The 12,355-nt window shown below is 37.2% G+C and overlaps 1 protein-coding gene across 1 annotated transcript in view; it reads right to left on the bottom strand.

The window, feature by feature from the left end:
* The window catches only part of LOC105215647 (uncharacterized), a 135,762-nt gene that overhangs the window by 29,506 nt on the left and 93,901 nt on the right, over window positions 1-12,355 (bottom strand). The window contains exons 6-8 of the mRNA XM_029042512.2: window positions 8,494-8,566; window positions 1,312-1,463; window positions 791-998 (exon numbers count right to left, since the gene is read on the bottom strand). Of these exons, the coding sequence (XP_028898345.2) occupies window positions 791-998; window positions 1,312-1,463; window positions 8,494-8,566 (433 nt within the window). The remainder of the gene's footprint in view (window positions 1-790; window positions 999-1,311; window positions 1,464-8,493; window positions 8,567-12,355) is intronic.

Genomic DNA, 12,355 nt, shown 5'->3' with positions numbered 1-12,355 from the left:
AACTGAAACAATTTTCAATGAAATTGGCTTAAAATTAATAAATTTGATTTTTTTTTAATTTTTGTTGTTCTGAATTTAGATTAAAATCTATCCTTCAAAGCTTTCTTTCAACAATTCCATAAATTAGAGTTTTCTCAAATGTTTTTGAAATATACTTCGAACATGCAACATTTTGTGGCAAACAATTCAAAAGCATTAGCTAATATAAAGCAAAATTGTGCAACAATTCAAAAACTAAATTGATTTGTAGCTGGTGTACAGCTACAAGCTTAAAATCCAATTAAAATTTACTCAAATCAATTAAAAACTTAATTAGTACAGCGAAAGCTGCTTACGTCGTGGTAAAAGCTAGGTGGCTGCGCATAAAGCTTCCAGTAAGTGTTTATTATTACATAGTTAACTTACATTCACATAAGTGCGAGTGCATAACTGCTTAAACACTTAAATGAATGCATATGCGTTAAGATATAGAACACACATACAGACATCGGTATGAATGTGAAACTAACTGTACTTATGAAGTGCTCAGTTAAAGTGAAGTGCAAGCGAGTACTAGCACTTGAATGTAACTAACTCGAGCGCAGCACAACTAGTTAAGCAAATGCGAACACAAACACACACACCTATACACATTTCTATGAATATATCCAGATATATATATCACCTATTGATATATATATATTCATATGTGTTCATAGATGCATATGTTTGCCTGCAAAGCCAAGCATAAGCTCGCATTAAGAGCAGAGCACAGCACAGCACAGCATGGTAGTCGACACAATTGACTTACGTGTCACATTCAGCACGCGCGAATCCTTCAAATACAATCCCATATTGCCGTTACTCTGCGCCGTCAACACCGTGGTGTCGCCCTCGTGCAGCTGCTGCGACGTTATAGATGGATTTAATGAAATGGAGCAGACTACTTGACGCTCGTTGTCCTCGGGCACCGGTATAAGCATCAGCTCGGAGACGGTGGTGTTGCCATCGCTGGAAGTCTGCGAAAGATAAAGAGAAAATATTAAAGTTGAAGGATTAAAGATGTTCTTCTCTCCAAATGAGCTTTAGATTGAGTATGTGCAAATGCCATTTGTGAGTGTCTATTTGATAGTTGGTAGATATATATGTATGTGTATGAGGTGACTGGTGTGTTGTAGGTGACTTCAGGTGAGGAACAATTTCACTGAGCGGTTGCAATAAGCGACTCCATTCAATAAAGACTGGCAGTTCAGTTATACTTTAGTGAGAAGTTAGTGTCATAGCTACTTCTGTATATTATCTATCTAGTAAAATTCCGGATTGTCAACTCACCGATTGTGTTGCTCCCTTGAGTATCTGTCCCGATTTCTTCCACACAATTTGTGGCGCTGGTCGTGCGCCCACCGCAGTGCAGGTGACATGTGTGCGCGTGCCAGCGATGAGTGCGTGATTTAGACCTTGCAGCAACAGACTTAGTGGCGGTACTGAAATAGAGTGGAGAGAAAAAATATAATATTTTTTTATTTTTTATATATTTTATTTAATAAAATAATAATTTTTCATAATAAAAAATAAGCTAAAAATAATTTATATCGCTATGGAATTATCAATATTTTTTGTAAATTGATAGAATTGTTATTAAGGAACTGCGAAAGATTTAAAAAATAAGAAAAAATATTAAAAAAAAAAATATTTAGGATATATTATTATATTATATATATTTTAATTTTTTTTTGGTTGCTGTATAGCGTTATTTCTAAACTACATTTACAAGCCAATACAGCATAAGTCAAACCTCTCAATTAAAACGTCTCTTTACCGACATAACATTAATTATTGCATACCTCTAGGCGCCTAAACTATCAACCACTGAATTCAAGTATTTTTTTAATACTTTTACACACTTTTTCTTCCTCTTTATTTCCTTGAAAAATACTTTTTTATATAAAAAATAATGCAGCATACCGCTAGGCGCCTATCATAGCTGTCATGTCATACCTAAGTTGAGTATGAAATAACTAAAAATTCCAGCGAATACAGCAACCAAGGGAGAGAGTATGTGCTTATATATCTCTTACATATTTACTTAATACCCACGAAGTAAAACAGCCAATGCCTGAGCAGCTTACACTAACAACTTGTTACTATCAATTCGTGGACTCACCTGAATTATGCTAATTTCTTATGCACAACTTATGTCATGGAGCGCCGAAATTGATATGCATACACCCATATAAATGCACAAATACCAGAGAATAATAAATAATAGTGGAATAAGACTAGCCAACAGCGCCCAAAGAATCTCAGCTCACGGCCATAGCAGCAAACAGCTAAGAGTCAGCTGGCCGTAAATTTCGGGTATTATTTAACAAACTAATCTCCATAGCATAGACTTACGAATAATATGCGCTTATTTACCTGTCCAAGTACTTCTCGTTTATACAAATACAAGTGCATATTTTTCCGCAAATATATAATAGCATATAACGGTATTTATTTACGAGTTTGGCATATAAACTACGCAATTCACTGTAGCAAACATATTGGACTAGTAAAATATTAAATTTGTGCCGCTGGGCGTGCTGAACTATATGCTTAATGCATGCGCGCCCGCATGTAGGCAACATATTTTTGCAGTCGACAGCTGGGCGTTGTTGCTTGTGCAGGTGAAATATAGGGTGCTACAAGTTGGTTGGTAGGGAAATAAAGAAAATGTTTGAGAAATAAAATGAAAACGAAAGTTAATGTATTATGGAGATGTACGATTCTATGCCAAGCAGTGTAAAATTTAATACTTTTGAACCACCAATTTTGTCTATAAGATTCCGACAGAGCGCCAACAATTCACTACATTTGTATTAATCAGCTAAGTAGTGTGCTTTACATATATTAATGCCAGCACTTGCATACTTATAGGCGCTGTGGCCTACTTTCACAGCAAATTATGAATAAGCTGCTTGTATTCATCATTTATTTCTACACGTATGTATATGCCTTAGCTTCTTATGGCAATTGCTGACTTATAGGTTGCATTTGTCGGAGAATTTCTAGCAAAGTTTCAAGAGCTTAGTATTGACAGCACTCATACATTGCTTGATGTTTGCTTTCTTCCATATAAATATGTTAGCAAATATATTTTCTTGTTTATATGACAAATGCAAAGCTTTGATTGTTTAACAACTGCCGCGCGCTTTTAATATGATTTGCTTTGAAGCAATATGAGTGCGCCTACTTCATTTCGGTTTTATAGCCTACTTCTGGGCGAACTGTTGTAATATAATTTCGCTTGTTTACTTTAGCAAATCCCCAAAAAGTTGTAATGAAATAGCAAGAATTTATTGCCAACATTTTTGATGCGAATTATTTACGAGATGGCAGTAAAGCGCGGAGCGGAGAGTGAGAGTAAAAGTCAGTTGAAGGAGCAGATTGCCTACAAATAGGCGCAGCAAGTGGAGAAGTTTGTGATTTGAAGTGAAATCTCAGTTTTAGATTGCAGTGCTATAAATTGGAGATTATGATTTCTTCTGAGAAACATTTGAGATGATATAATACAGCTTATTAACAAGCCCAGCGGAAACGGAAGTGAAAATAATGCAGTACAAAATCAATTTGAGGGCGCTCTGTTCGCAAAAATAAATGAAATAACGAGGGGGAAAATTGGCTTGGGGCACTAATTATTGGTAATCACGCGTGACGCATGCGAGTGACAATCAATCACAATCAGTTTTTCAGCGAAAATATGCACTTCCAGCGCCAAAGCGAGTAGTTGGAACGTGCAATTAGCACTTTTTCGAGCTAGCGCTGATGACTGCTGTGAATTTGCAGCCGCCACTGTCATTAACGTGTTGCCGCGCATGTCACGTAAATAACAGCGCGTGAGGCATGTGTCACAAAAAGGGAGCGCGCGCAATCACAATCAGGGTGACGAGGCACTCAGAAATATTGCTTGTATTGAGAAGAAAAAAAAAATTGCATTCGCTTAAAGACACAAAGAAAGGCAAAGCACAATTCAGCGCGCTTGTTGTTGTTGTGCTCATACAACAAAAGCGAGCAATTTGTGCATATTTTCGCATTAGCGTGTTGAGATAAAGTACCGCCGTGCCACCACCAAGTGACAGACTTGTACCGTTACTTATTTGTATGCATGTATGTATGTGTAAGGGCCTTTTGTTCGACTTTTAATTACAGTCACGCGCTAGAAATTATGCAAGCATTCTTCTCGCCTTATTCGCCTGCTTATTGCTTGTTACTTGTTCTATTGATGTGCTTTGTTCGCTCACTGTTGCCTACTTGCAGGGGTGCACACCCCGCTATGTGTGTGTGCGCGCCGCATTCATGTCGGTAATTGAAAAGTGTGTTCGTTATTGCTGTTGTCGTTGTTGTTGTTGCTATTGCTATACTTATTTCCATGCACTTTCTTCTTCGACGCCATTTGATTTGCCAATTGCTGGTACTGCGTTCGGTCTGCTTGTACGCTGTAAATTCATGTTGTTGCATGGAAACAACAACAAAAGGCCAGTCTGCGCTAAGTGACAGGTGTGAGTTGATGCGCGACAGGCAGCGGACGGCACGAGCGCGCGCATTCATCAGCTATTGTCGAGTCACTGCCGTTACATAAACAGTCCATTGGAGTACTGGCTTTCATTTCAAACTTCTAATCACTATCGTTTGCTACCACCCACTCCCACCTTCGCTCACACTCATTTACTGCCTGATCACACGCTGACTTTGTATTCCTTGGCGGCGCTGCATTTTGTCAATTCACAAAGGATTTTGGCACGCCACCAACAACACGCACAAATTAGTGACACACTTCCGGCATCCCGCGCTGTTACCGCTAGCCTCCACCACAGCACGCCTGATTTCTCACTCTCTTCATTTGACTTTTCAAAATTTGTATAAATTCATGCATTCACACACACACACAGAAACACACAAATAAGACTCGAGAAAATCACAATGCTCGCATTTGCTTATTTGCCTTTGTTTTGTTTCCATTCCAATTTTCGGTCTTTTGTTCCGTGAGCTTTTCTTATTTACCGTTTTGTGCCTTTGTCTTGCTGTTGTTGTCAAAAGTTAAATGTTTGTCAAATCGCGCTTTAATGTCTTGCTATTTTGCTATTTAATCTAACAACTTGACTTCTGTCAGGATTTTTGCGCAACGCAACTCATTCACGTCAATGAACGGCACGAAAATACCGCTCGCAAATAAAGCAGCTTTTGTAATTTGAAATGAAGAAGTTGTGTATTTAACGTACGCTAAATAGCACTTAACATGAGTATTTTGTATTGGAGATAATATGCTAGATTGACTTTTTGTCTAAGCAGAGTAATTGTTTGGCGCATAATTCGTACAAGAGGCGCTTGAGAGTAGGTACAAAGAAAGGCAAGCATTTGCTGTGTGTAGATTTCGTAAGATATAATAATATGAAGTCTACTTTTGGTTGCACTTGGATAGCAGATGAAAGTACTTGATTAGAAAGCTGAAGTGAAGTTGGAAATTGCGTTTTCGAGTATTTTAAGAATAGTAAAAAATTTGAGCAATGAGGTTTTAATATATAATATCTAGTATTCGATGAGTTTTTAGCAATATCAGCCTAAAGGTATGCTTTAGTACAAACACACTTTTAATAAACCGGAAATTTTCAAAACTTTTGTAGCAAAACTTGTTAAAATATGCAGCCTAAATGAAAAGAAGATGTTTACAATGCATAGTTTAAGGTATGTAGCTACATTTTAGTTAGGACTATAGTTTTTTTGGTTCTTTGGAAGTATTTTAAGCATTCTATTGTAACTTCAATCTTAATAGTGTGAAGAGTATACAAAAAATGTCTTCGAATGATCATAAGAACTGCTTATAGGAGTGTAACTTCGATTTAATATAGTATACCTTTAGGCGCAAAGTATTTTAAGCAACCTATTGTAACTGCAATCTTAATACTTTTTTCATTTCTTACAAAGTACGCAGAAAAGTATACGAAAATTGTCTTCAAATGATCATAAGAACTGCCATTGGAGTGTAACTTCGATTTAATATAGTATAACTTTAGGCGCAAGGTATTTTAAGAAACAAAGAGTGTAACTTCCATTTTATATAGTATACTTTTAGGCGCAAAGTGCATTTAGTAATGAATTTTGAAGAGCGCTGGTTAAAATCAGCATATATGGTCTGCTACTCATAGAAAACAAGTATTTAAAGCTATACTAATGATTTTTCCTAGGTTTCTTCATGCGGAAATCTGCGAAAAATTTATATAAAAGTTTAAAATGAAATACAGAATTTGCTTCCAAATTTATTTTGTGCTTCCATTACTATATTTTTCTGCTCATCTGTCGTCTTAAATTATTTCGCTTTAAAGCATTTAATTTTGCCACAGCAGAAAAGCAATTTAAGGGCTCTAAGTAGGTGCATATATGTATGTATGCATAAGTATTTGAATAACTTCTAGAATTGCCACTTAACCTAAAAAGTAACTGCTTGTTGTTGTAGTACAACTTAATTACTGCTGCTAGCCGAAAAATTGGGCGAATACGACATATGACACAAATGTTTTACGAGCTCGTATGTATGGAAATGAGTTCACAGAAACACACATACTTAGGAGCATATAACAGTTATATATGAAATAACTGTGTATGTCAACAAACCCATTTTCGTGAGGATATTTTTTATGTTTCGACATAAATCTTGCCAACGTACATAATTACAACGGTTTTTTGCCTGCACCTCCTCCTTGGTCATTGCTCATTTTTTCCACAATTTCTTACTTTCATTTTTTTACGACTTTCTCTGCACTATCCCTCAGCGACAAGGCAAATAATTAAGCTTGACTACATTTCCACTTCCTTGCGGTCTGCGTCCGGGTCCACTATGGGCACTGGCCTTGTCCGACATGTTCTTCCACTCAACTTGATATTTATATATGAGTGAGTGTCTTTGTGCGCCTTTTATTTGAACGTTTGTTGGCCCTCTGCTATTTTATGTTATTACCAATGCTGTAGTTGACATTTATGTGCCACTACTTAGCATACAATTGCATGTTTAGACCATATGAATGTGGCAAATGTACAATCACCACACAAGCACACACATACACACGCTTATTAGCATTTATATAGTAAAATATTTATGTTTGCGTTTGCCGTCACCGGGGGGAGGGCAGCTGGGCAGCAAATCTGCAAAAAGGCCACCTGTATTTTAATATGTGAGGGGTAATTAGCAATGAATGCAATTTCAAAGGGATTTTCCGGCACCATAAACTCTGCCACAACGACGCATATTTACTCAAAGCGAAAGTAAGGGGAGATTACACACAACAACTACACAGATATTCTTCCATATGTAAGAGCGCGTGAGTAAATTGCTTGTTCAGCTGGAAAATGGAAAAAAAAATTGTAATAAGCTTCAGCGAATGCTATTACAAAATCTACTCATGTCAATGCGGATTTGTTATGCCAAGCAGCTAAATAGGTTACGTGGCATCCGGTTTTATGTTTGTCACCATTAAAGGAAATATAAACTCAAGCGTACGCATAATGGCGACAAAATATTGACAGTTATGTTTTGAGAATTGGAAAGAGACTAACCTGCAGAGGGAATATAGTTCATAAAATAGAAATATCAGGCTCATCAGGGTCGTATATGGGTTCGGTTCTATAGCGAGAGTATATATATAATATATATAAGATTCACTACTTCCACTAATTCTTGCCATTTGCTTCCTAGTTCTAACCGGTCTTTTCGGTTTTCATAATGACCAGTAATATAATCATACTTTTCTTATCGAGGACCAAGGCTTTGGAAAGTTGTTTCATGATATTTCTTATATTTTATCTCACTCAGTATTTGAAAGCCCGTTCTCTACATGATATTCATGACCTTACTTTTCTGATAACCGTTTTTTGTTCAGTTCTTGAACTCCTCCTAATGCTATACTCTGAAGACTACCGATACTTTAATAGATAACGAGACCAAATCCAAGCTTTATATTTCTAATACCTCTCTGAGAGAGTCCTATAAGTATGTAATATAAATGGAGATATCCAGTGTATCACATAGTCTCTACTCAACCACCATATATGAGCTCAGATCTATATTGGGACCATACATATCAAGCCATTAGAAAGTTGTTTTATGATATTTTTTAGATTTTATCTCACTCAGTATTTGAAAGCCTGTTCTCTATATGATATTCATGATACTATTTTTCTGATAACCGCTTTTTGTTGAGTTCATGAACTTTCCATAATGCTATACTCTGAAGACTACCTATACTTTAATAGGCATAAAGACCAAAAACCAAGATTTTCTATAACTCTGTGAGAGAGTCCTATAAGAATATAATATAAATGAACATATCCAGTGTGTCCCATAGTCTAGACTAAATAACCATATTGCTATAAGCTACTTCCATAACTTATTTAAACCCTTAAAGGACATATACATACTTTTATATAATTGATGAATAAATTTCTATATCAAAAACTACCGTAAATTATATTTCGGATACTCACAGTTCATGTCCAGCACCACTTTTTTCGTCAGCGCCGCCACAACGTGACCGTTACTCGCTTGGCATGTGTAAACCTTTGAAAGGGAGAAGAAGAGAATACAAATTTAGCAGAACAGCAGGAAATTAAGAACACATAAATACAAACTAACTACAATTATATAAAATAATAACGGCAATAAAGCAAAAGCGACCTTGAAATAAACAAAACGAGTTGCCACTTAGATCCGAGTCACAATTTGCGCTAATTATATGATTTTCGGAGTGAAAACACAGGTGACTGCTTTACTAAAATATTCCCACGTTGGGAGCATGACAATTTATTTGAGTATGTATGTGAGTAACCCCACTCAATCACATAGAATTCGTTGCATTTTCGAATTATTAGCTAATGCCTAAAGTATTATAGCTAAATTAATTGGTATGTTGGCGCCATATCGTCAACATAACGTAGGTAATTAGTTAACCACAACACACACAAGCGCATGGAAAAAATGCACACAGAGAAATGCTTTAATTAAGCACATTAGGAGTTGAATGCAAATGAGAAATTACTGTTGATTCAAATTGCTTAATATATTATGGTAATTTCAATTTCGTAATAAAAGAGATCGTCCGATAAAGCGACAAACACAGCAGGGTTGCGCTCACTGGCTGACAGCGAAAGGGTTTGTGCACATTGATTAGCCGGTTTGCTGCCGAGCTGATTTGGTATTGTATAATTGGGAATGAAGGATGGAATGTAAATAACGAGAGAGAGAGAGATGGGAAAACATGTTTGTTAAAACAAAATCAAAGAGATTTGTGAGTTATGAAGGCGATTAAATGACACCTGTTGTGTTTATGGTATGATAGAATGTTAGCTATCGAGCTGAATATGCGCTGAAAGCGATAAATTCAATGAATTTTGAGCTGGAGTTGTAGCAATAATGTTTTATAACTTAATTTCCATGTTGGAAAAATGAGGCTTACATTATTACTAATGTTGCAGAGCTCATTTAGTATTATATAATTGAACCAGAAGAAATCTAAATAGTGAAAGAGAAAAAGCAAATTCAAACAGTTTTGTGAGCTATGAAAGCGACTAAACGACAACTGTTGTGCTTATGAACTACGTAGCGATCTTCTTAGCTGCTCTAGTACTCAGCGCTTTATTCAGCCAACATTCTATTGAGCTGAATATGCGCTGAAAGCGCTAAGTTCTAGGAATTTTGAGCTGTAGTTGTGATATTCGAGCTATACAACTTAATTTCAATGTCGCGAAAACGTTGCTTACATTTATTTCTAGTTATCTTCGCTACTACATTGTTCGAAAACTCAAATTACCTTGCCTCAATGACAAAAAAACCACCAAAATCTGTTATTAAACATGCTGCCGCAAGCTCATTTAAATGCCACATCCCGTTAGAATGTGGCACAGTTATTGCAGCAAACTATTTCTGACATAATACGATAATCCGTCGAAAACTTTCTCAAGACTGCAGCGTCAGTGCGGCACAAATTTTCTGCAAACTTATATGAAACTTATGTATGGCAGTGGTGGTGAAATCTTAAAAGCTTTGCGAGTTTTATATAAATAGCTGTTTTCTTCACCGAATTATGTTTGTTGTATGCACATAAGTATACAAATCTGTTTGTTGTTGTTAACTGCACAAATTTCATTGGCAAACTTAACTCGACATGTTTAAGTTAGTTTTACCTGAGCAAAGTTTTTGACAGTGGTAAACATTTCGCCGATTTTCAGCACTTGGCAAAATGTTTGTTTTAATGAAATCGCAGAGATTTATTAGAAATGATTTCGCTAAGTGTTGTTCTGAGCGGGTTTAAAAGCAATTCGAAGTGAAGTATGAAGATATTGAAATGCTGTGGAGTTAATGGATCTTTTGTGGCAAGCGAATATAATTTTTCGGTTGCTTCTAAGGTGTTAAAGTGAGCGCTTGTTTGGAAGCTATAAGAATTTTAGTTCTCTTTAAATTCAATCATTTTTTAATTTCTCCTCGCTTCTTTTTCTACTCTCAACCACACATAAATTCTCTTTAAATTGTCATAAAATCCAGACTACAATAGACAAATCACCCAAAACAAGAAAAAAGTGACCAAATAATTGCACTGAATAAGTAAATTCTCTAACAGAGAGAGAGAGAGAGGGAGAGAAAACTATAAATGTAATTGAAAAATTCAAGCATATAACTTATGTAGTAAAGCCGATTAAGACCGTTTCAGACATTCACCATACAACAGATGTCCAATTGGGCACACACACACACGTGCAACATATGAGCCACAAAGCTAACCAAAGCCAACTCAGTGCGGTCTTAGTCCGAAGCATGTGGGCAGCTGACAACAAAGCATAGTAAAAAGTGGCAAAACGGCAAGTAGAGAAATGTGTTTTCAAATTAGTTTCGAAAGCAAGGCACACACACACAAAAAAGCTTAGTCAAGGCAAGACAAGAGAAGCCTTCGAGCGTTTAGTGACTAAATTGCTGGAAGAAAAACCCAAACACACACACGCTCACACACGTTGAAGAGTGGAGAACTGCAAGTCAGGTGTAAAAATTAATTTACTGTACAAAGCAACTATAGCATCAACATGCCACACACACACACACAAATGCGTGCGGCAGGACAACTTGCAACCAACAGCAAGCTGCGGAAGTGAGCAAGTGGCACGAAAGAAATTGTAAATAGAAACAACAAATACTACGTAGAACAAAGCAAAATAACATAAGCAATGGACACGACGGACGACGGCAAGCATTATTTAAGCCGTCCAACATTGATGACAACACACACTCAGCTCGGTGCGGACGAGCTCGCATGAAACACAAGCTCAGTCATCATATATGTATATGTATATACATTAAGGTATGTGTGTGTGTTTGCGTCCACTTTTTTTTTTGTTGGCGAGACGCGTCAGCGGCGCACTGCAACGGCTTAAATTGTAACAATGGCGAAGAGAAGTGAAAATAAATTGTAACCACGACTAACACAGCGCACTCGAGTGCCGCTTGAACAATGTGTGTAAACGCTGTGAGGCTGCCAGTTGTCACACACACACACAAAGCGAGTGAGAGAGATTCATCATTTCCTGGTGGGCGTTAAGAACGGCTTAGACGCGAACGCGTACAATAAGCGCGCGTGAATGGCATTCACACCTTTGTATACTCGTATGTGAATGAATGGCATGGTATTTGAATTATGCAAATGTTAATGAAATAAAAAATGAGGCATGCCACACACGTTGTGCGCTAAGTAGCTGTGCGACAAATGCAGGAAGGAAAAGAAATTATGGAAGACATATGCATGAAATATGAATGCTTGAATGAATTATTCTAACTGTTGTCTACTCATATTTACAGCGGCTTATCGGCGTCGCTTTAGACCGTTTAGGTGGAAATAAACAACACTTGAGGCGAGCGCTTTTGATAGATATTTTGAAGATTCTATATCTTCTTCTTGACTGGCGTAGACACCGCTTACGCGGTTATAGCCGAGTCCACAACAGCGCGCCACGCATCTCTCCTTTTAGCAGTTTGGCGCCAATTGGTAATACCAAGTGAAGACAGGTCCTTCGCCACCTGGTCCTTCCATCGGAGTGGAGGTCTCCCTCTTCCTCGGCTTCCATTAGCGGGTACTACATCGAAAACTTTCAGAGCTGGGGCACATTCGTCCATTCGAACAACATGACCTAGCCAGCGTAGCCGTCTTTTTATTCGCTGGACTATGTCTATGTCGTCGAACAACACATACAGCTCATCATTCCATCTTACCATAAATCTCCCGCAAAACCTTTCTCTCGAAAACTCCCGTCTTATCGGATGTTGACATCGTCGACGCTTCTGCACCATAAAGTAGGACGGGAATGA

This window comes from Zeugodacus cucurbitae, chromosome 6, assembly GCF_028554725.1.
Source record: "Zeugodacus cucurbitae isolate PBARC_wt_2022May chromosome 6, idZeuCucr1.2, whole genome shotgun sequence".
Taxonomy (NCBI): domain Eukaryota; kingdom Metazoa; phylum Arthropoda; class Insecta; order Diptera; family Tephritidae; genus Zeugodacus; species Zeugodacus cucurbitae.
Note: the sequence above shows the minus strand (reverse complement) of the source record. Positions and strands in the feature narration are given on the sequence as shown.